General features: G+C 44.8%; 2 protein-coding genes across 18 annotated transcripts in view; one reads left to right on the plus strand and one right to left on the minus strand.

Moving 5' to 3' along the window:
- Positions 1–1,161, minus strand: part of Bend6 (BEN domain containing 6) — a 58,562-nt gene extending 57,401 nt beyond the window's left edge. For both annotated transcript variants that reach the window (XM_021172435.3, XM_085836137.1), the window contains exon 1: positions 951–1,161. The gene's annotated coding sequence lies outside the window, so the exon portion shown is untranslated. The remainder of the gene's footprint in view (positions 1–950) is intronic.
- A 469-nt stretch (positions 1,162–1,630) lies between these two features.
- Positions 1,631–24,448, plus strand: part of Dst (dystonin) — a 396,685-nt gene continuing 373,867 nt past the window's right edge. For 11 of the 16 annotated variants that reach the window (XM_085836145.1, XM_085836168.1, XM_085836161.1 and 8 more), the window contains exons 1-2: positions 1,631–1,837; positions 2,382–2,416. In XM_085836145.1, the coding sequence (XP_085692271.1) occupies positions 1,657–1,837; positions 2,382–2,416 (216 nt within the window). In that variant the 5' untranslated portion in view covers positions 1,631–1,656. The remainder of the gene's footprint in view (positions 1,838–2,381; positions 2,417–24,448) is intronic. The other 5 variants (XM_085836181.1, XM_085836186.1, XM_085836183.1 and 2 more) reach the window with 3 other exon arrangements.

Below are 24,448 nucleotides of genomic sequence, written 5' to 3' on the forward strand. Positions count from 1 at the left end.
CACATTTTCCTGTGCTTTCCGTACTTAGGAATCTGGCATCAGGGCTAAGCGACATCTTTCTGCATTTCTTTTAATGCTCACACTTGATAATACATCACCTACCTATCAGTCACTAATGGCTACACATTTTTGCAGAACTGAACAGTTGGTTTCATATAGTTAGACAACAATACACGCATTCCTATCGATTCTTCAATTGACTTTTGGAATTTTACGAATTATTTAGTTTCAAGCCAGTTACTAGAAATTGCACAAATGTAATATTTCATTTGTCATATAATTAATTAAAAAATACAATTCAATGAAAGAAAACAAATCACCCAACTCTCAGAGGGAAAGCCAGTATGCCTTAGGGGCAAGCAGGGCAGACAGAGCACTGCACTGGCCCGCTAAGGCCGCAACACGCTGCAGGCGGCCACTGCAGCTTTGGCTTTCTCGCCAGGTGGCAGAGGCCCTCCGCAAAAGAGCACACCGCAGCGCTCACGACTTGCCTTCTTCGTTGGCACCGGACCAGCGATCACTGTCAAGTGTCCAGCCCACAACTACAATACAGTCTTTGCGGATTGTAACGGAATGTAAGGGAAGCTGGAAAACCGCAAAGGGTGTGTACCCGATTGTGACCGATCACCGTTGTGTGACAGTGCCTAAAAATTTCTCTTGCCGTATCTACAGGCCAATCAATCACCAACTTCCTTCATCTTTCATCATGTCAGATCCTTACATCTAAAATCACCTCTCCCTACAAAGCCAATAAATGAATCAGGGTTCTTTGACCGTGGCAGAGCTCACGTCTGGGCTGAGAATCATCACCAAGTTTGGGGGTGGTAGGGTGCAAGCCTGCAGACCGCGGCGTGCCTTTCCTAAGATTGGACCAGCTTGGAGATGGCCCTTCCAGGTGCTCGCGCCTCCATGCGCAGGGACTACCCCCGCCCCCAAACCAAATAGCTCACCCTGCTGCATCCTCCGAGCCCCAGCCTCCGGGCTGGCTCAGGGAGGCGGGAGTCCGGGTTCCCCCCGGCTCCTTGGCGCCCCCTGACGTCGGCCTCCAGCAGAAGGTCCGCGGAGGCTTACACAGGCGAAACCCGGGGGTCCCCGCGCACCGCCGCCCGGCGCGTGGCCTGGCGGGCCGCGCGCGCACCGAACCGACCTGCTGGAGGGCGCGCGCCGCTCGGTCCCGGCCCCAGCCATGCGCGCGCGTCCGCACCCGCGCCGCCGCCGCCGCCGCAGCCCGTGACGTCACCCACCGAGCCCCCTGCCGGCTCGCCGCGCCCCGTCCCGCCCCACGTGCGCCGGCTTCAGGACGCCGAGGCCCCGGGCGGCCACCAGATGATGCTCCCAGCCGGCTGCGTCCCGGGCGGGGCTGAGCCCGAGAGCTGCGCGCGGGCTGGGGCGCCTGCGGAGGGAGGGGCGCGGCTCTCGCCGCCGCGCCGCGTGCTGAGTCATGGCGAGAGCTGCCCGCTGCTCTCCATCAGTCGTTCCGGGGCCGGCGCGGGGTGTGCAGCCATTGGGCCGCGCGCGGGGCCGCGAGCGCCGGGCTTGACGCGCTGAGCCGCGCTCGCCCGTGTCCGCCGCGCCCGCCCCGCGTCCCGCGCCCCGCGCCCCGCGCGCTCTGCAGCCTTAGCCCCGCGCCGCACGGCCCCCCGCCTCGCCCGCATCATGATCGCCGCCGCTTTCCTTGTTTTGCTGAGACCCTACAGCATCCAATGTGCTCTCTTCCTCTTGTTGCTCCTGCTGGGCACCGTCGCCACCATCGTCTTCTTCTGCTGCTGGCACCGCAAGCTCCAGAAAGGGAGACATCCGATGAAATCGGTCTTTTCGGGTCGTTCCAGAAGCAGAGGTAAGACACGCCGCCGCTGGGTTCTTCTGGGCAGAAGCGAGGTTCAAGCCTCCTCTGCTTCTTCTGCCCACTCAGTGCCCACTCCTCAAGCTAAGTGCATTTATTTATTTAACGTGCCCTGGCCCTTTGGCCTCACCTCCATCCTCTTAGTCACCAGGTTTGGATAACCACGGAGATTCGGAGGTCCTGGAAGGAAGGATCAGGCTCCGATTCGTAGGGTCAGTTTGCTAGAGCCCAGTAGGTAATTGTAGGGGAGTCCTGGGCTGAGGTACTCTTATCTTTACCCAGCCTTTGCTGGAGCTTAGGAATAAAAAAGTAAGGCGTGATGATATGGGCTCCCCCCTCCCAACTTTGCTGGAACTTCTTGCAGAGAAATCACCTTAGAGACAGATGGTCCAATACTCTCTCCGCCCCGCCCCAATATGCCCACGGAATTGGAGAAACACCTAGAATGTGCTTTCACGAATCCAGGTAAGTGATCAGTAACTCTTTAGGCCGCGAACAAGGAGTTAACGAAGTCTCGTTTTCCCTCTTTTCTCCCCAGATGCTGCTCTGAGATCTCATCACTTTCGCTCTGAGGTAATTTATTTAGTGCACACTCTCAAGGTCAGAGTAGCTTTCTTTCCTGAGTACCAGCATTAATCATATACGTGTTAAAAAAGCCAGTAGGGCACTGAATGGGAAGCCTGCAGTCCCTAAGCCCAAAGTGACATGCTTCTTAAGCAATTCCATAGTCTAGCCTGGGGAGCATTTTGTGTGTGTGTCTAGTGTAGTGGAGTTTGCTTTACAAGAGGTGGGAGGGGCAGCCCCTAAAAGAGAATTTAGTCTGGGAATGGATATCAGTTTAGCTTACAATCTGCACTTGTGGTGGAAGCACTTCCTGGTTGCTTCCGGAGGTCGGTAGCTGTATGTTTTGATAAACCACAGTGTAAACCACTTAGGTCGTTATTGCAGAAGAGTTTGAAGCAAACTCCAGTTGAGACTCCAGGTGACATCCCTACCGGCTTAGGAAGCTGCCCCGGATGGTTTTTTACATGATAGTAATGTTGATGAAGAAGATACACCAGAGTGTGTACTTAGTGTCTGTTCTAGACTATCCATCTAGAGTAGGTGACTGGACGCTGCCACTGCAGGAAACTGCAGGAGAACCACCTCCAGTTAGAACAGGACAGAGCTCTGCCTGACCCACTGGCTTTCCAGATGCCCACTTCAAGTTTTTTCTCTTTGGGCGAAATCTGCATATATCGGGCCATGGAGGTTACTTTATGATGCAGGGTTCTTCATCTTAGCAAAGTACTGTGGTGTCTAGCCCCCTACTGCAATCTTGTTACTTACCTGAAGTTACTTCACATCTTGTTTGACTTGTTCACCGGAGGGAGGTTTTATTGCACCCTGGATTCCTTGCTAGACTGTGATTATTTAAGCTTAGCTGCATTAGCATAATGTTACTATGTTGCATGCTGAGTAATTCTATTGCATGTACACTGGAAGTGAGAGTTCTGTGCTAGTTAAGATTTGTGGAAGAATAGCTTGCCAACTGTCAGCAGGCCTGGATCTAGCTTTATACTAACTAGTGGGGGTGGGGGTATGGGGGTATGGGTGTGGTTATGGGGTAGGGGTGTATGTGGAAAAACAGTGTGCCAAAGCAGGGCTAACAGTACCCTGTAGGGGTGTATGTGGAAGTCATTTTAAAAAATTATGTAAAAAATAATTAGTTCATAGGAGGTATTTAGTTTTGGATAGCCATCGTACATTTTGTAAAATTCAACTGAAAATTGCCAGGTGTGGTGGCTGGCGCACACATTTGATCCCCACACTTGGAGGCAGAGGCAGGGGATGTCTGTGAGTTTTGAGGCCAGCCTGGTCTACATAGTGAGTTCCAGGATAGCCAGACCACATTGTGAGATCCTGTCTCAAAAAAGAAAGAAAGAAAGAAAGAAGGAAAGAAGGAGAAAAAGGAAGAAGAGAAGAGAGAGAAAATTTTGTAAAAATCGAGATAATATGTGAAATGAAGTCTTTAGAAAATTAGGTCAGGTTCATGGACTACACATGAACTAGATCTGGTGGGATAGTCTTTGCAGAGCAGAGTAAGTAGAATTTAAATGCAACAAAGTAAATAGTAGGCAGGGCACAAATTTTAGGATATAGGGGATTGACTGGAAAAAGATTCACCAACTCTATGCAGATAAATGAGAGAAGAATGACTGTGCTGTGAGCTTGCCCCGGACATTTTGGCATAAGCATGTCGGGAGTGTGTGGGATGTGGCTGAGTCTTTGTGGTGTTGGTTTTTCTTTTTTTTTTTTTTTTCCCTAAAATTTTATCTTGAGCTGATTGGTTCAGAAGTCTGGGAGCAGCCGTTCAGTGCCTTATCTTGTTCTGTAAGATTGCTAGCATAGTTTGAAATCCTTGTGTATACTTGTTGCTTGCTCTGTGTGTAAGCCTGTGAGCTCCTGGGGGCAGAGCCGAGGTCTCTTGCTACAACACTATCTGGCCTCATATGGGATGGGTTCTTAATAAATATTTATGGGATGAATGAAAACGGTCTCTGGGTGGGCGGATAGCACTCAGAGTTGGACAGAAAGGGAAACTGCATATTCTTAGAACATGGCTTACAATTTAGGAGTGCTCATTTACCGTTCCCAGAATTTTAAATGAGAGCATTTGTTTTTCTTTCTGTTTTTTGCTTTTTAAATAGGGTCTCTCTGTGTAGCCCGAGCTGTCCTGGAACTTACTAGGTGGATCAGGCAGGCCTCAATCTCACAGAGCACCTATCCCAGTCTCTTGATGACCTGGCTTTTCCAAAAGCTTTAAAAAAATGACCATAGTGTTTGTAGTAAGGCACTCATTGTAATAAAATAACTCTGTTAGAATTTCTTTTTCTTTTTTCCCAATAAATTAAAATGTACTCAGCTTAATCTGTTGGTGGGCTAATAAGCAAGGCGTGCTATTCTATATGCGGAAATTCATAAACTGGGTTGCACAAGAATGTCTTACTTCATCACTACTTTATATTTCCCACAAACAGAGCATCCCCCTTCTGCAAAACCTAGATGTATTTTCTCTTCCTTCTTAGAACATCATTTCTGCCAGCCTTTTTCTCCTTAAGGAAGACCTCTGCGTTTACTTGGATTGAAGCATATCTAATAAGTTAGAGTGGACACAATGAATATTATTTATTCCTGCTGTGGGTGTTTTTTTTTTTTTTTTTTTTAAAGCAGCTGCTGCAGAATAATATTATCAAAGCAAATGCGTTGATTTTTTCTGGCAAGTCCTAATCACCCCGGGCTTAGTTCTTAGTGTTTTCTGTTCTCTGTGCCAATCTTAGTAAGTGGATAATTCGCTTTCAGCGTTTCTGTCCTGGTCAAACGAGAAGCATGGGGTCGGGTCTGCTGACTCACTTTGAAACCTGAGCAAGCTATGGGAGAGTCCTGGGATTGATGAAGTTCACCTGGCAGAGGACATTGTTTCTGCCACCCAAGCCTCCAGGAGGGCATCAGCCAGGACAGGAGATTTGGGGGTGTTTTATCCGTGGTGGTCAGATTAATACTTCCTAAGAGGAAAACTCGGTGTTGAGGCTCCCTAGAAGCCTCGAGTCCAGCTCTCACATCTGAGGAGCTGTGGTCTCTTTTCTGTGTGTGTGTGTGTATATAATGGTACATTTCTTCAGTTCAGTCTCTTTGTAACAGCTAGAAATCAGCGACCCCATAGGTGCTTTAGGTCTCTGGGCACCAGCAGTGCTTCCTTTAGGTCTCTGGGCACCAGCAGTGCTTCCTTTCAGATGCCTGCAATGTTCTGAGCTTTTAAACAGGCCTTTGTATTTTAATAACAGCATATGAGAAAGTGAAGCTCACCCATCTAACAGCGCCTGTACAACTTCACCTGACCTAAGAAACTATAGACAGTTTCCATCTATAAGGGGAATTATGTGCAGTGTTTGCTGACTTAAAAACTTGAAGCGCGCGCGCGCGCACGTGTGTGTGTGTGTGTGTGTGTGTGTGTGTGTGTGTGTGTATGTGTGTAGCTTTGGAGTAAAGAGTTAATAAAGCCATTTCTCGTTGATGAGGGACAGTGTGTGTGTGTGTGTAGCTTTGGAGTAAAGAGTTAATGAAGCCATTTCCCGTTGATGAGGGACAGGCTAGAAACCACGTGTGCATCCGGGGTTCTAGCTGTCTGGCGTCTCCAAAATACACTTTTCTGAGGACTTCCAGTGTGACTGTGAACAGTGGTGAACTGTTCCCCTAGGTTCCTGTCGTGAAAGGTCCTGTTTCCAAGGAGATTTCAGAGAGTGATATGGGCAGTTGTGACACCGTCCTATTGTAAAGGAGAGTCTTGGTGTACTGTCCTTCATAGAATGAAGCCAGTTCTATTGCCTTCGAGAGTCCCAGAGTGGAGGGTGCTCAGTCATCTCCATTCATCGCCTGGGAGAATAAGGGCTGCCTTGTTTGTTTAAAGGAACGGAATCTCTCTATCAGGATCTGAGTAAATATCTTTTCTTCCTGCTTCAGGCAAAGGGAACAAGACTTAGCCCACATTAAGCAATTCTTGAAGAGTCACAAAGCACGAGAGGGGTGGTGGGACAAGAACTCTTAACTACCCTTTGTCATCTTTTGCTGCTGGCCTGTGTCTCTCAGAACCCATATGGAGATGTCCCCAAAATTCTCAATGAAATAGAAGAATTAAGAAGCCTGTTTTTGAGCCGGGCGGTGGTGGCGCACGCCTTTAATCCCAGCACTCGGGAGGCAGAGGCAGGCGGATTTCTGAGTTCGAGGCCAGCCTGGTCTACAGAGTGAGTTCCAGGACAGCCAGGCCTACACAGAGAAATCCTGTCTCGAAAAACCAAAAAAAAAAAAAAAAAAAGAAGCCTGTTTTTAGTGCACACTTTCTTTAAAACTGGATAGACAGATATGTTACTCTTGCCCCTTACCCACGGTTAGCCAAGGTTTCCTGGATGAAATGTGTGCTCCAAAGCCTCTGCTCTCATTAGATACCCAAGTGTCCCTTTTCCAGACTCTAGAGGATGGTCAGCAAAATAACCATATTATATCGTTTCTCACGAAATGTGCATGTTTCATTCAGAATCACCCAGTTTCAATATATATGTATAGAGAGCCCGTACATATATACACACATATACGTAAATATCTAACTTTTATATTTTATGAATAAGTTTACATTTTAAAAAACCGTGAAAAAAATCAGGGGAAAATAATGTTTTATTATTGAGCCATCCTTCATAATTAGGTTATTGTTATAAATAAATTTTTGTCTAGCATCATTTTAGGTCCAGATTAATTTATACTAATTAAATCAGTCATGAGTAGTGACTGTACACACGATATGGTGTTCATTTCGTGTGACCCAATTATTTTCAGAGTAAACACAGCGATCTTTTCTGTATGAAGTACTGTGTTAGACAGACACCAGGGCTGAGGGAGGCGCTGGACTGCACTCATGCCCACCCTGTTCTAAGTCTCTCTGGAGTCACTGCTGACATCTTACAGTCACTGGCTCTTCTGTTAAAGTATCTGAACGGCGTGCTGTTTGCAACAATGAGTCACAAATGTAGGGAAAGCAGGAGAGACCACTGTGGTGCACAGCTGGTGCCTATGTAAAGATGACAGCTCAGTCCACGAAGCTTAGCTTACTATTCCAGCACTGCCATTTACTCTTTTTTTTTTTTTTTTTTTTGGTTTTTCGAGACAGGGTTTCTCTGTATAGCCCTGGCTGACCTAGAGCTCACTCTGTAGACCGAGCTGGCCTCGAACTCAGAAATCCTCCTGCCTCTGCCTCCCAAGTGCTGGGATTAAAGGCATGCGCCACCACTGCCCAGCTCATTTACTCTGTCTTAACAAAGCAATTGCTGGGAACAAAACAGAAACACCTCCAAAAGAATAGATCAGGTAATGCCCTCTTTATCACGTGTTTACGCAAAAGCGTATTCCAAGTTCTAATTTGTCCAACATTTAGACTAAAATATAAGCCTATGGTTTTGGGGGGTGGGGCTTGGGGGTGTAGACAGAGCCAGTCTAACAGTGAGTGCTGGTGTACTGCAAGGGCTCTGTGTATGGAAGTTCACAGCTCTGTACAGAATTTACAAGTTCTGCACTGGCTCACTGTACCACCTCGCAGGCTCACAGCTCCTCACTGGCAGCATGCTCCCATTGCAGGCAGTGTTTCTACAGGATGCACGGTACCACCCTGCCAAGGTGTTATGTGGAACATCCTGCCTTCTTGATTGGGTCAGGTGGTGGGCACTCGGAGGGTGGGGGAGGTACAACAAATAAAAAAAGAATGGTCAGACTAGTTTCGTTGAAGTGGCAGGCTGTGGGGTGACTGTGGGTGTCCTCTGAGGGGTGATATTGATGGTGAGGTACAGAAGTTAGACAGTAGCTGAATCAGGAGCGAGAGCAGGCACTGCTCAGTGTCTGACTAGAGAGTAAAGGGCTTGTGAAGTTTCCCAAAGGACTATGGAACTGGGACTGTGAGTGGGTGAATGCCAACTGCCATGAGGCTGAGTTTTGTATACTACCTTACAGCTTTGCTAAGGCTGTTTGATTTGGACTTAGGAGGGGGCCTGCCATGAGCTGCTGAGGGACACAAAAATCACTTTTAAATTTCTTTCCGAGCACCTGTAACAAAGCAGCTTGGTTGCTCTTGTTTCATCTCCAGGGAGAATGAAAAGACGTGGCTTGTGTGGCAGAGCATCTGAACAGACATATGGGCTTGGGCCTTTCTGCTTACCAGGAAGCTGAGAGTTGGAAGGGCATCGTGGCTTGTGGTCCAAGGGTCGGGTATCATTGGGTTATGTCCTACCTGTAGACACCATCTGTTTAAAGGTTATGAGAGAGAGAGAGAGAGAGAGAGAGAGAGAGAGAGAGAGAGAGAGAATATGAGAATGAATGAGAATATGTGTCTGTCTCTGTGTCAGACAGAGAGAGTGTGTGTTTCTGTGTGAGAGTGTGTGTATTTGTGAATGTGTGTGTGTGTGTCAGTGTGGGTGGGTAGGGTGGTGATGGTGGTGGTGATGTCATGGTGGTGTTGGTGTTGGTGGTGATGGTGGTGATGGTGGTGGTTCTGGAGTTCGAACCTAGGACCTCAGTGCTTGAGTACTGAGCTTATATTCCTCTTGTGTTTGGTGTGTCATTACAGATTCTAGTGCAGAATGTATGAAATAGCAGGTATTTATCATATGCTAGAACATTTTTATTGGCTATGGAATACGTTAAAGTTCTTTTCTTTCATTTTTTAAAAGTTAGCATAAAAGTGGCTTTCATTGTACGTTTTCACTTACCTTTATTGTCATACTTGGTTCTAATATGTCCTTCTTCCACTGCCCTCCCCTGTGCCCCTTGTACTACCGTTTTAAATACCTGAAATTTGTGCTTTAGCTTTTCAGTATCTTCCTGGAAATTTCTCTTATGGTCTTTGTCAGCTACACTTCAGACAAGGAATTAATATGTCTAGACCATATCAAGAACTGACAAACTCAAACACTCCTCAGACCCCAACACTGCCACCCAACCAATGTGCCAGGGATCTTGACAGTGTGCAAAAGAAGAGATCCAAACGGCCAGTGATCCTTTACAAAGTAGTCGGCATCTCTAGCCACCATGTGAACGAAAACCACATTGATATTTCATCTTACCCCAGGTAGGATGCCCAAGGTCAAGAAAACCAAACAATAAGAGATGCTGGGGAGGATGTGAGGGAAGATGCTGGGGAGGATGTGAGGGAAGATGCTGGGGAGGATGTGAGGGAAGAGTCTTCCTCACTGTTGGCAGGCATGTAAATGCAAACACTAGAGAGATCAATCGGTGTGGAGACTTCTCAAACAATTAGAACAGCCAGCTGCAGTGGAATGTCAGAGCTCTGCCACTCCTGGGCAAACACCCAGAGGGACTCCCATCCCGCCATGGAGACACTTGCACATCCATGGTCACTGCTGTTCTTTCACTATAGGAAGTGTCAGGGTCACTGTTCTGTTGCTGCAAGGTGGCACCATGACCCAGATGTTTAACTGGGGGCTTGCTTACAGTTCAGAGGGTTAGTCCGTGGCCATCATGGTGGGGACCACGGCAACAGGCAGGCATGGTGCTGGAGCAGTAGCTGAGAGCTGACACCTGAGTCTCCGACAAGCAGGAGGAGGCAGAAAGTGTGCCCAGGGAATGGTGTGCGTCTTCTGTGGCCTTCAGCCCACCCCCAGTGACACACCTCCTCTGACAAGGCCAGGTCTCCTAATCCTTCCTAAACAGTTCGCTAACTGGGAACTAAGCCTGCAAACACATGAGTCTGGGGGAGTCTCATTCAAACCACCATTAACGGCACACACACATACACTGAAGCTCAACAGGAATTGCCAAACCACTAAATCAGAAGTTTCAGTTTTGGTTTGACTGCTGGGTCCAGTATTTGACTCATTCCTTCTTCAACTTCTTTCTTGGTTTTTGGACAATCCCTTTAATGATTCCATCCCAATTTTTTCTCATCCCCATTCCCACTTTCTGGGCACTGGTCCTCTTCCTACTTACGTGTCTTGCTATTCAAATTTTTTTTTTTTTTTTTGTTTTTTTGTGACAGGGTTTCTCTGTGTAGCCCGGCTGTCCTGGAATTCACTTTGTAGACCAGGCTGGCCTCAAACCCAGAAATCTGCCTGCCTCTGCCTCCCAAGTGCTGGGATTAAAGGTGCGCACCACCACTGCCCGGCTGTGTCTTGCTATTCAAAGTGTGGTTGTTTTCAGTGAATTCATGATTGAGCAGACATGCACAATTAGACTTTGAATGTTCATTATGCCCATTGGCTGTCTGTCTGTCCCCTTACTGTTCCCTTTGCTCTCTTCTTCCTCTGAGCCTTAGGAAGCCGTCAGTCTCCTTCTGTCTTAGATTTGCTGGGCCTCACTTCTTTTCCCTTCAGATTTCCTTTGCGGATGTTCTCCATAGGTACTGCATGACTTAATCTTCATGTGACGGCCACTTGGACATCAGTAGCTCATCCACTCATTTCTGGCCTCCAGACTGAGAGTCAGCTATCTTTTTGCTTGTTTTTGTGTGCATGTCCCCATAGCTTTTTGGAATTAACTGTGTAAGAAACTAAACGTCTCAGCTCCTCATTGTGTCTGTGCTTACCTTCCCACTGTGGCTCCGCTTGCCCCTCATCCCATCTACTCTCTCTTATCTATTTAAAGTCTGGACTCTGCCTTTCTTACTCTCTCCGTTGCTGACTCTTTGGCTGGAGCCACGTCGTAAGCCTCTGACACAGCCTTTGCATCCCCTCTGCAATCTATTTACACTAACGGAATAAGATTCATTCTACCAAAAAAAAAAGTCTTAAGACCCTTCATCAGTCCTGGAGACAATTATAGTCTAATAATTAAAAGCCCACACAAAACAGAGTGTTAATGAGTGTGTTCATATTCTTAGCGAGGAGATTAAAGGTGGCTGTGGGCTCACTTCAGGTCTGCTTTGCCTTTGCTGGTTTTGGGGACAAATTTGCCATCCCTCAGTGTCATGGTTAGAATATGCTTGGCCCAGGGAGTGGCACTATTTGGAGGTGTAGCTTTGTTAGAGTTGATGTGTCACTGTGGGAGTGGGCTTTAAGACCCTCATCCTAGCTGCCTTGAAGCCAGTCTTCCACTAGCAACCTTCCACTGAAGATGTAGAACTCTCAGCTCTGCCTACACAATGCCTGCTTGGATGCTGCCATGTTCCCACTGTGATGATAATGGACTGAATCTCTGAACCTGTAAGCCATCCCCAATTAAATGTTGTCCTAATAAGAGTTGCCTTGGTTGTGGTGTCTGCTCACATCAGTAAAACCCTAACTAAGGCACTCAAGAGTTGCACTGTGGTAATGGAGTTCCAGATGTGCAAGAAAGGGTGGAAGGGAGAAGGGAAGGGACAGAGCCAACCAACAGTGCACATCTGGAAAGAGGTATTTGCTTGATACTCTTCAGTTAGCTTGCAGCTGGCTTTTCCACTGGCGAGACTCACAAGGCCACCTCTAGCTACAGAAGATGCGTACATGTGAAATTCGATTCCTTGGTGGTAGCATCTGCAGGTGAGCCTGCCAAGAGAGTGTTGGGTAAACCACCAACCACTCTCCCCTGTCTCAAACCCATTTTCTTCAAGGTCTAGTCTCCCACCGTCTCCACTTCCTGCAGTGTCCTTTTAAGATCATAGTTAGTGCCCACGGTGCTTCAGTTGAGGGAAACCTTCCTACTTCCTCTGTTCTGTGACTCCTACAAAAACAAAATCATCCAGCCAACCGATGACCTCTTCAAGCCCAGTTCATAACTGCTCAAAACCCAGCTCAAACTTTCTTGTTTCCCTTCTCAGAAAAATTGGTGAGCTTCTTGCTGGAGCTTTCTGTTGTCCTAATAATACCCCAAGGATCTTGAAGGCAGTCTGACCTCTACCTCACATCTCAGTGTTCAGGACATAGTGAAGGTCACTAAGTGCGAATGAATGAGCATTTGAGGTTTTCTGTAAGTCATTTTAAGTTCATAGTTCTTGCATATTTTGTAATTTTCCAAATATTCTATATCCTTTTATTTTTCTTGAAGGATAAGAGACAAATGATGACCTTAGTTAACAATAAATCAAATGGAACATCTGTGTTTGACAAAGGGAATAATTGGAAAGATCCATCAAGGGCAAAGACAGAATTGTAAGAATGGACAGGTGTTAATTCCAAGACATAAACACCACCATGGAAGGATGACCTCTATAGGCAATGGCATAGAGAGATTAGAAGAATATAGTTCTAAAGGCATAGAAAATAATTTCAAAGTTCCCAATGTTAGAGAAAGAAATTCCAACCCAGATGCAAGATGCATTTAGAAAATCAAATATAGACCAACACGTTAACCCCCAACATAATGCTAGAGGGCACATTCAGTAACCTACGATTACTGATTGACAAGCCATCATAACTAAGAGACAGTAAAGAAATATCTGAATTAAATGACATTTTTTGATTAAATGGACCTAACAGACATCTACAGAACTTTATACTCAAACAATGAGAATACAAATTCTCAGCAGCTATGAAGCTTTACCCCAGAGAGGTGACATAGAAGAACATAAAGTCTCATCAGCTGTAAGGAAGGTAAAATAACACCCCCCCGCCCCCCCTGACCGCCTGTCAGGACAAAGTCGCCAAGCACACAGCTACAACATTGTGGGGCTCTAGCTGTTCTGGAACTCGCTGTGTAGACCAGGCTGGGCTCAAACTCACAAAGATCTACTTGTCTCTGTCTCCCAAGTGCTGGGAATAAAGACGTGAGCTACTATGCCTGGCTCTAAAATAATCTGTATCCTATCTGATCACAGTGGAATAAGAAAACAAATTAACAGCAAGAGAAACCCTTGAGAGAACACAAGCACAGGAGATTAAACACATCACTATGAAAAAATGAGTGGGTCCTAGAGGAATCCAAGAAGAGAATACATTTTTATTTACAATGAATTGAAAATTACAACGCTGACACCATTGCATACACCAGCAAGATTTTGCTGAAAGGACCCTGATGTAGCTGTCTCTAGTGAGACTACGCCGGGGCCTAGCAAACACATAAGTGGATGCTCACAGTCAGCTATTGGACAGATTACAGGGCCCCCAATGGAGGAGCTAGAGAAAATACCCAAGGAGCTAAAGGGATCTGCAGCACTATAGGTGAAACATTATGAACTAACCAGTACCCCGGAGCTCTTGACTCTAACTGCATATGTATCAAAAGATGGCCTAGTTGGCCATCACTGGAAAGAGAGGCCCATTGGACTTGCAAACTTTATATGCCCCAGTACAGGGAAACGCCAGGGCCAAAAAGTGGGAGTGGGTGGGTAGAGGGGTGGGGGGAAGGGTATGGGGGACTTTTGGGATAGCATTGGAAATGTAAATGAGGAAAATAAAAATAAATAAATAAATAAAAAAGAAAATCACAAGACAATGTACCCAGACCTATGGGATAAAAGAAAGGCAGTCCTAAGAAGAAATTTTATAGCTTTAAGTGTGCACATCAAGAAATAAGAGAGATGCCAAATAAATAACTTAGGTCCCTGTGGGGGAGAAGAGGAACAAGCCTCAACCCTGTCAGCAGACAAAAATCAGGAAAATCAGGGTAGACGTTAATGAAATGGAAATAAATTACTATAACAAACTGTCCAAAAAGAGTTGGTTGAAAAGAAGACAAGATCAAACCCTTAGTTGATTAGTTTTGGTTATCAGCTGAGCATAACCTTGAATCACCTGAGAAGAGCATCTTAATGAAGGATTTCTTACCCTGTCTATGCCCTGTCTATGGGCATCATCTTGGTTGAGTTGATTGATGTGCAAAGACCCAGTCCACGGTGAGCACTGCCATCCTGTAAACAGGAGGTCCTGAACTATAGAGGAAGCAAACATTAACCTGAGTACGAGTGAGTTGATGTTCCTGCTGGGATGGACTGCATGCACCATGGAACTGTGAGGTAAAATAAATCTCTTCTCTCAAGGTGCTTTTAGGCAGGGTATTTCACCACAGCAGCAGAAATAGGACCAAAGGGAAGAGCTAAATTAATAAAAAGAACAATTATGGAAAGGGAGTCGTTGCCACAGATACTAATGAAGTTATAAGACTCATTAGGTGATATGTTAAAAAATCTACTTCAATAAGTTTCACGATTTAAAGAAATGAATGCATTTCTAGATGCATGTGACCTACCAAATTTAACCAAGACGAGAGAAACAATTTTTAAAGATGTGTAACAAGCAGTCAGATTAACACAGTAATTTAAAATGTCCTGACTGCTTCCTGTTGAGGCTGCCATTGGAGAGCAGCAGCCATGGTCCTGTGCTATCCCCCAAACAAGGGCCACGAGCTAACAAGGTCAGCACCCTAAGGCACAGGCAGCCCTGCAGGCGTCTCACGCCACACACCAAGTTCCTGATGGACACGACCTACCACTGGTGCACCAGGGAGTTGTTCAAGGTGTTCAAGGGCAATCCTGTGGTCAAGTTCATCAAGACGAGGGTGGGCATGCAAATCTACACTAAGAGGAAGCGGGGCACAATGGCCAAAAATGATGCCTCCATCCCACCTCATAACATTTAGACTGCACAGAAAAAATAGATAGGTAGATAAGTTGATAATATGTAGGTAGGTTGAAAGATTAGATAGATGATAGAGGGGTAGATGGGTAGGTAGGTAGATAGATAGGTAAATAGGTGGATAAGTGGATAAATAGGTATATATATTGATAATAAGTAGGTAGCTAGCTAGGTAGATGTTAGGTAGATAGATGAGTAGATAAGTAGGTAGGTAGAGAGAGATAGGTAACGAGGTGGATAGATAGATCTATAGATCGATAATAAGTAGGTAGGTAGCTAGGTAGATATTAAGTAGGTAGGCAGGTAGATAGAGAGATGATAGATAGGTAGATACATAGACAAACAGTCCTGATTGTTTATGGCCCAGATAAGTTTATGGTAAATTATCAGACTTCTAATGAAGAATATTACTAGTGCTTCTCAAAGGATTCCAGAGAGTAGAAAGGGAAGGAGTGCCACCCATCTGTTTATGAAGCCATGTTACAATGACACCAAAACCGAATAAAGTCACAACACAAAAGAAAATTGGGGATCAGTTTCCCTGTTAAGTACTGACACAAGCCGGGCGTGGTGGCGCACGCCTTTAATCCCAGCACTCGGGAGGCAGAGGCAGGCAGATTTCTGAGTTCGAGGCCAGCCTGGTCTACAAAGTGAGCTCCAGGACAGCCAGGGCTATACAGAGAAACCCTGTCTCGAAAAACCAAAAAAAAAAAAAAAAGTACTGACACAAATTTTTTTTCAAGAAAACATCAAAAAGACCGTTCCTCACGACAGAGCTGGCTTTGTTCCAGACATACTAGATGTTCCAATATGTGTAACTCAATAAATGGAATGAATTACATCAATGTTCTCAGGGAAATAATTAATGTCTAATAAGCACAAAAAAGGTTTTTGATAAAATCAAGCATACCTCCTTGAGGAAGAGATTTCCCGAGGAAACTCAGACTAGAAGGGACACGTTCCATCATAGTAACAGCTCCAGGCGAAACCCCGTAGTCTCAGCGTTACGTTGAATAGGAGAAAACTCTAATCATTTCCACTAAAGTCAGGAACAAGTCGAGGATGCCTGCTCCTCCACTCCCCCTCAGTATAGCACTGGAGTTCTTAGCTAGAGCAGTAAGACGAGAGAAATGAAAAGGATACAGATTGGGAAGGAAGATGTCAGAGTACCGTATTGGGAAGTGTCATGGTTTTGTACATAGGAGACTCTTAGATCTGCCAAACACTTTCAACAAAGTTGGCAGGGTACAAAGTTACCTTTCAGAGATCAGTAACTTTTCTGCGTACCAATATCAGATATACCAAGAAAGAAATTGGGACAACAACCCCATTTAAAGTACTTTCAAAATATAAAATAAAATAAAATAAAATAAAACAAAATACTTTGGAATGCACTTAACTAAGGAAGCGAAGGGCCTCTACAAGGAAAATATAGAAACATTGAAGAAAGAAGTCGAGGAAGAGGCTAGGAGTAGTGGCTAGCCTCTCACTACGTACATACTTGGAGATTAATCTGTATAGAGGTCCTGACTCCTTTAAACTTATGTCATCAAGTTTATCAGTCTTGTTCAGATGGCTCCTCATGGCACTTTTATGATCTGTCTTTTCCCTCAGACTGCCTTGTTATCTTATAATCTGTTGACATCACAAGATCTGATGTAACGACTCAGTGTCCACCTGAAAAGCCCAGGCCTTTTTTTTTTTTTTTAAATTGAAGTGATTTTTATACACTGTAAGAATTTTGAAAAGAAAGTTTAATACATAAGGCTTTCATTTTAAACTGTAATCTCCCTAAAAAACCTGTGTTATGTTTATATGGTATTATATACTGGTTTGTGTTTTAAGCAGTTCCTCTTTTAGCTGATAATTGTCATTCAGTTCCAATGCCTGGATTTGTGTGGTGTTTATAGTCACATTTGTGACTAGGGGTATTACATGGTGACCTTATGAGAAATGATGAGGGACAGTTTTTATGCATATCATACACATCTGTGCTAGGTGAGGGCCCAGTGCTGTGCTTTGCTGAGTAATCTGTTCACATAGATTTAAACATTTGTTGAGATAACTGAATGAAGAACATCAGAAATATCAAAATAAATTTAACATGCCACTTACTGCTCTTATCTTTAAAATACTTGGAATTGTTAAAAGCACAACTTCTTACAGAGTTAATGATGCATGTGGATATAGTGACTAATAGAGAATAAGAAATTAAATGAACTCTCTCTGTGCCTGGAAAGATTCTATTTTGCAAAGTGCAATAAAGTTAAGGATGCAGATTTCATCCCAAGAAAGATCAAGAGAAGATAATGTGAAGCCAGTGGGTAAATGCAGATGGAATTCTAATGCATCTAAATGACCAGAGGAGGTCAGGAAGGAGAGCACACTAAATAAGAAGTCAGAGGAGAGAGCCGAGCATAGCACTGTGTGTACGCAGTGCTTGGGCAGTGAGGTGGGAGGATGTCTGGAATCCATGAGCTAAAGACCCTGCTGGACAACAAAGTGAAGCCAAATCTCAAGAACCAATCCCAGACCCCTAAATAACTAACAACCCACCCAAAGACCCCACCCACCAACAGGACTCCAGAGAAGGTGCACTGAAAATCGGTAAAGACACAGACATCAAATCAGCATGTCTTTTGGCTACATGAAGTGCTAGAGAGCTAAATATCCCAACTGTGACAGAGATTATTGTAACAGATAAGCAGCAAGGCCAGACTATATGCTATTTACAAGGGATAGACTTTAAGAATAAAGACAGATTGGGCTGATAAAATGGCTCAGGTAAAGACACCTGCTACCACACCTGAGTCCAGTTTTTGGGACCTAAATATTAAGAAGACAGATTTCCAAAGACCTCCTCATGCCAGCTCTGGCCTATTCACATGACCTCCCTCTCCCTCTCTCCCTCTCTCCCTCTCTCCCTCTCCCTCTTTCCCTCTTTCCCTCTCTCCCTCTCCCTCTCTCCCTCACTCCTCCCTTCTTTCACACACACACACACACACTCATAAATAAAAGTTTATTTAAACTATGTAAAAACTCAGAGGGCCTGGTGATGCAGCTCAGTTGGCAGATTACTTGCCTAGCATTCATGGATCCCTAACACTGCGTGAGCCGGGTGCAGTGGTGCACACCTATAATCCCAGTGATCGATCAGGAGATGGAAGCCTGCCTTCCTCAATGACATAGCAAGTTGGAGACAGCATAGACTACATGAGATACTGTCTGAAAGAAAAAGGGAGAAGAAAAAGAAAGCAGATACACTGAAAGTGTATGAGTTAAACAAGCCGGGAATGGCTCTCATAGGGTTACATAGGGTTAGAGTACATAGACTGACTCACTGAGGCAAGTAATATTTATAGAGGTCAAGAAATGTCCCATAGGATGAAAGGGATAATTATTAGGAAGACATAATCCTAAATGTGTATATAACCAGCAACAACCTCTATGAGTTTAGAGTGAACTTGAGAAACGATGGAGAAATAGGCGATGCTGGGTAATAGGTTATTAGCAAGGTTAGTAAAGGTCAGAATTGGTAGAGAATCCACATAGAAGGTGGCAGATTTACCTCACTCCTGGACACACCCACAGGGCAGACTATAGTGTGTGGTGTGTGTGTGTGTGTGTGTGTGTGTGTGTGTGTGTATGTGTGTGTGTGTGTGGTGGGGTATTACTGAGACAAGATTTCTCTGTGTAAGAGCCCTGGCTATCCTGGAACTTGATGTGTAAGCAAGGCTGGTCATCAGACTCAAGAGTTCTGCCTCTCATGTGCTGAGATTAAAGATACGTGTCACCATGCTAAGCTATGCAGTCATTTTAGGGAATTGAAATCTTACAGGTTAGTTTTTGTTCATGTCAAGTTTAAATCAGTAGCAAGATTTCTACAAAATGTTGTATGTTTATAAAATAACATGCTTCCCTATAATCTGTGCATCAAAATAGAAGTTGTAAAGGAGAGAAGAGGATGTCTGAGTGCAGTAAAAATGGAAACACAGTATCAATGCAGGAAACATGCAGTGTCAAACAAGAAATCAGGAAAGGCCCCAAGTCGGTTCACAGTAGTATGTAAGGGGGAGGGGGCAGAACAATTACAAATTAAAAAGAAAGATAAGAGCTGACGTGACTGAGAGAATGCACCATAAAAGCAGCAAAGGGGAAATTGGTTCTTGGAAAAGATCAAATTTATTGCCATGCAGTGGTGATGGATGCCTTTAATCCCAGCACCTTGGAGGCAGAGGTAGTCAGATCTCTGAGTTCAAGGCCAGCTTGGTCTACTAGAGTTCCAGGACAGCCAAGGCTACCCAGAGAAACCTTGACTTGTAAAAACAAAACAAATACTACTCCCTTTACCCCCACAAAAAAAGGAAGAGAAAGAAAAGATCAAATTTAAATATCTTAGGTGTGACAGAAGAAAGTGGGGGCTCTGGTTCTGAGAATGAGGCTTTTAGGAGGAAATAAAGAATGAAAATTTAAAAGTAAGTAAATTGATAAGTAAAAAGGAGAAAAGAAATGTAGGCCAACCTCCACAGCAAGAACAGACTTTATTTTGCCTGAGAAGTTTGCCTGAAGGTCTGGCTGGCTACATTATAACCAGGGTACAAGACCCAGCTGCACTGTGGCTAGAGTGTGAGAGTAAGAAGGGGTGTGGGTGCTGGGGTGGGGGTGGGAGGGGTGGGGGTGGAGGGAGGGAGAATAGTGGTAGCTAAGGTTAGAGAAGGGGGAAGGGAATGTTGTTAGGGGCAGTACTGGGAAATGGACTGTTTTCTCTCGGTAAACTGGTTTGGGAACTGCAGCTGCCAGGTGTCTAGGGTCGGGGTCAGCCGCTTGTCTTGCAGCCTCTGGGCAGTGAACAGATAGCTGACTTCCTGGACCTTTGAGCCCAGCCGAGGGCCTTAGTTTTAGGGAAGGGGGATTTTCCTTTTATGGTTATAGCCATTCACAGATATGACAGAGCTAAAATATGGTGTTCGTTCACACCAAAGATTTGGTAACTTAGCTTTGATGAAATTACTGGGAAATTCTTTTATGACAATTCTGAGGTGATTTGCTATCTTTATGTGTTTCTTTTCTTGTGAAGCCTGGACCCTCCCCTGAGAACCTCTTAGTCATGAGGTCATGGGCTACCTACCACACATTAAGAGTTGCCATTTTAGATAGATGCGTTTTATGTAGCTTTGTCCCTCGGAGAATGTGATATTCAATATAAGTGTACATACGTATGTATGGCTGTAACATTTTTTCCTTTAGAAGGTTTCTATCTGAATGTGAAAAACACTTTCTGACAATATTTCTTTCATAAAACTATGGCATTTTTAGCAGGATGGTAGCGGAGGTGTACACCTTTAATCCCAGCACTTGGGAGACAGAGGCAGGCAGATCTCTGTGAGTTCTAAGCCAGCCTGGTCTATAGAGTGAGTTTCAGGACAGCCAAGACCGCACAGACAAACCCTGTCTTAAAGAAACAAACAAAAAACCCCTAAACCAACCAACCAACCAATCAACCAACCAACCAACCAACCAAAAAACCTGGCATTTTTGACATTGTGATTAAGTTTCTCGTTATATATATTTTTAAGATTTTTAAGATTTATTATATGTGTATGAGTGTTTTGCCTGCGTGCATGTAAGTGCACAATGTCTTTGCCTGGTGCCAGCAGAGTGTATCAGAGCCCCTAGAACTTGACTTATGGCTATGAGCCACCATGTGGGTGCTGGGAACTGAACTCTATAAAAGCAGCCAGTGTTCTTAATTATTGGCCCCCCTCCCCTTTTTTTAAAGGATGGGAGATCTATAAAAATAAGTTTAGAAACCTGTTGTGACTTATTTTCTGGGAGACGTCTCTTCACTCAGATGGGGCACTGAAGATAGACCAAAGCAGTGACTTCACTCTGTTAGCTTAGTGAGTTTATCCAAGCGCCTCATAGGAGCATAGGTGACTCAGGCGGCTTCATCACCTCGGAGCCATCACAGCCAGCGAGGTGGTGACTCGGGACTGACCTGCTAGCACTTTTAGCAGCAACCTCTCCCCCAGCCACTGTTTACTGCTTATATAATACTGGGGACAAGGGGCTTGTAAGTCATGTAAGTTCAAGGAGCTTTCTGCTTTTTGTAAGTTTTGCTCACTTCCTGCGCCTTCTAAGTTTCCTCCCCAATCTAGGGAGGAAGGAATGCTTAAATATGGAGGACAAATATAACTGGAAATAAAGTGTAAACGTCACCAAAATGGCTCAGCCAGTGTGCAAGGACAGTGGACAAAGCCTGGGCGGGCGAGAAGGCGAGGGGCTTCCTGAGCTTTTCGTCCGTAGCTTCGATTCTCTAGAGAAGTATGTCTGTCCAGAGTTCTGTATCCCTCCCCCGCTCCTCATGACTCAGAACAGCTTCAACTCTTCCAGTTTAGACTTTTGACTTCTTTCTCTGTCTGCATACTCTCCTGATTCTGAGACATCACGGGCTCTTGAAGGATGCATCATCTAGTCTAGTTACTGCTGCAGATGCTTGAGAAAGCCCACTGTGATGTTTATTTTCTACTGGGAGCTTGATTAGATTAATACATACTTTGGCCATGAGTGAGACACATGTTTGGTGAGAATGCGAGGGTGTTTACAGAGAAGGTTAGCCAAGGATAGAGATCACCCTTGCTGTGGCAGCACCCTGTCCTATAGGCTTGGAGTTCTCGATGAAGCAGATAGAAAAAGGAGAAAGCCACCTGCACTCTGGTATTCCTTTCTCTGTTTCCTCATTGGTACTTCGGACCAAACTACTTAAAACAGTGGCTGAAGAAATTAGCCACTTGAGTTGTAAGTGTACAAACTGCATGTTGGTGGTTTGGGCTGTGTGGGTGACTCTCACCTGTTCTCAGCAGGTGCTGGTTCCTGCATTCTTGAGCTACTTATGACCCACTGCGATTCTTTACACACAGCCTGTCCTTTGCTGGCAAGCTGATAGAGTTTGGTTCATACGTGGTTAAGCTGGCTGCAAGGCACAGGATGCAGAATGCTGGAGACCTTGAGATACAGGCTCGTCACTGACAGACTTTTCCTACTCTCCTCTTTGACAGTACTAATTTCCAGTTTTCCATACACAAAGAAATTACTTTTACCTAAGATCTTTAGACCTAACAATTTACATTTTTTATTAGGTAATAAAATCCATTATTTCTGTGTGCTAAAAATTAATAAAAAAGAATGCTTATCTCATCCTGTACACAATTTTATTGAGATAGCAACATCCAGTTTTATGATACTTTTCATAATTCCAGGAACATTATCCGTGTTCTGTTTGCAGTCAGCCTTTGGTCTCACCCCGAGACTCCTAATCTTTCCGTGTCTGTCAATCTGTCTTTCCTTGGCACTAGCGTTAGTAAAGTCCTATGGCTAGATATGTCATTTTCTGTAAGAATTCTTTCTGTGGGTCTGTCCATACCCTGAGTGCCTACCAATGAGCATGATGAAGGCTCTGCGGGCACTTGAATATAAATACTCTGTCTCCCCAGAAGTGTTAACCGTGGCTTTCATGAGCTGTTCTGAAAACTCCCAAAGTTAACATCCCGCACAGGACTGGAGAGGAGTAGAAACCAGATCTCATCGTTCCTGAATTTAACAGTATTTAAGTTTCTATTTGTGATTGTTTCATTTTTTAAAATAAAGCATAAATAAACGGGTAAATATGTTCCAGGAGAAGACAATGGGAAGGGATAGAGGACGGACAAGAGGACACAGGACATGAATGAGGGAAGAGCCTGGAGGCCAGGGCTGCACAGGCAGAGGGAGAGGAGTGAGGGAGGAAGGAGGAAGAGGGATGGGGGCTCTGGGAAATACGCTGTGTCCAAGAAAGCAGAGTGTCCATTAACGCAGAGTTGCTGAGTTCCTTGATTAACCAATTAAAAGTAAGATAACTTTTTAATTAATTATTTTATTTATTCACATTTCAAAAATTGTCCCTCTTCCGGGTTCCTCCTCCACGAGCACCCCACCCCACCCCACTTCCCTTCGCCTCTGAGTGGGTGCTTCCCCTCCCACCCACCAGAAAGATAACTTAAAAAAAAAGATTGGTATTTTACCAAGACTTGCTCGCTTTGCTTTGGAATGTCCTCCAACAGGAAGAGCCGCTTGGAAAGCTTGCAGAAGCCCTCTGCCTTCTCTAGCAGCTCCTTCACTGGAGCGACTGAGGGGGTCATTTGTTGAATGCTTTTGAAATCACATTCTAGAGTTGGTCAATTATTTACTTAAAACTTGAAACTTGCTAATGGTCTACTGCATTATTATTATTATTATTATTATTATTATTATTATTATTATGAAGTAGTCTGTCTCATAGTCCAAGCTATTTGTAAACTGTCTGTGTAGCTAAGCGTTACCATGAACTTCGGATCCTCCTGCCTCTCCCTCCCGTGTGTTGAGGTTTCTGCATTTTCCCCCTTGTGTGAATGTTCAGTTGTCCTACAATCATGACTCATCAGCAATCTCTAAAATCTTCAGGGAGTATTTTTTTTTTTTAATCTCAGTCTGATTGATTTCAGAAATTGAAGAAGCTTTCTGAATGAGCAGCACTAAGGGGGAGATTCCTGAGAGCTCTGTGTAGTGAGTAGGAATCTGTAGTACTGTGGTCTCTAGGCCCTGGCGTGGTCTTTGAGTCACAAGTGCGCTTGATTGATATGAAGATGAGCCAGTTACAATAAGGGAAAAATAAATCCTCCTCCCACTGACCACAGATTTCCAGCAGAGTAGAATGCTCAGAGCATACAATGGAGACTTGTAACACCATACCTTGCCCGTTAACTCGTCATTTTTGACCTACGGCATCAAAACAGTGAACAGCAAGGAAAGCCTGAATCCAGGGATGCTCGCATACTGAACTCCAAGAGGTACCTTGATCCCATCTTGAGGGGGAAAATAGTTACATATAAGACTCAGAAGATGTGGGAACCCTTCATTTTCTGTGCTCCATAATCCCTGAGCCTCAGGTAACACCACAGGCAGATCTCAAGAGAAGCCCCCCCCCAAAAAACCAAACAAAACAACCCCCCCAAAACCACCACCACAAGAACAAAAACCCAAGTTTTTTTCTTTTTCCCATCAAGAGAACAGGGCAAACTGTCATCGCTGTTTTCTGCTTCTGTATGCTGCCCCTTGGCCCTGATGCAAAGAGTTGCATCGCAAAAGTATGCGACAGAACCGGAAAACAAGGCCCCACTCTGATGGACACACAGACGGAAGGGAAACCCGAAAGCCAAACTGAACAGCTTAGTTGATAGGAACAGATTTCTAGAAAGAATCACCAAAGCAGCTTCACAGGGTAAACTGAGGCGATCTCCAGCTCCCCTCAGCTGAACTGATAACGCCGATCTCCCTGCAAAGGAAACACCAGCCCCAAATGGCTTTACTGGAGAACACTATCAAATATGTAAAAAGAATTAATATCGATCAGCCACAAAGTTGGAAAAGAAAAACTGAACGTGAGTTATAAGCTCCGGAAAACCATACTTAAATTTTGAGGAAAAAAGACAGATCTTTCAATCAGTGGAAT

Source organism: Mus caroli, unplaced genomic scaffold (genome assembly GCF_978045245.1).
Source record: "Mus caroli unplaced genomic scaffold, Mus_caroli_1 scaffold_1, whole genome shotgun sequence".
NCBI lineage: Eukaryota > Metazoa > Chordata > Mammalia > Rodentia > Muridae > Mus > Mus caroli.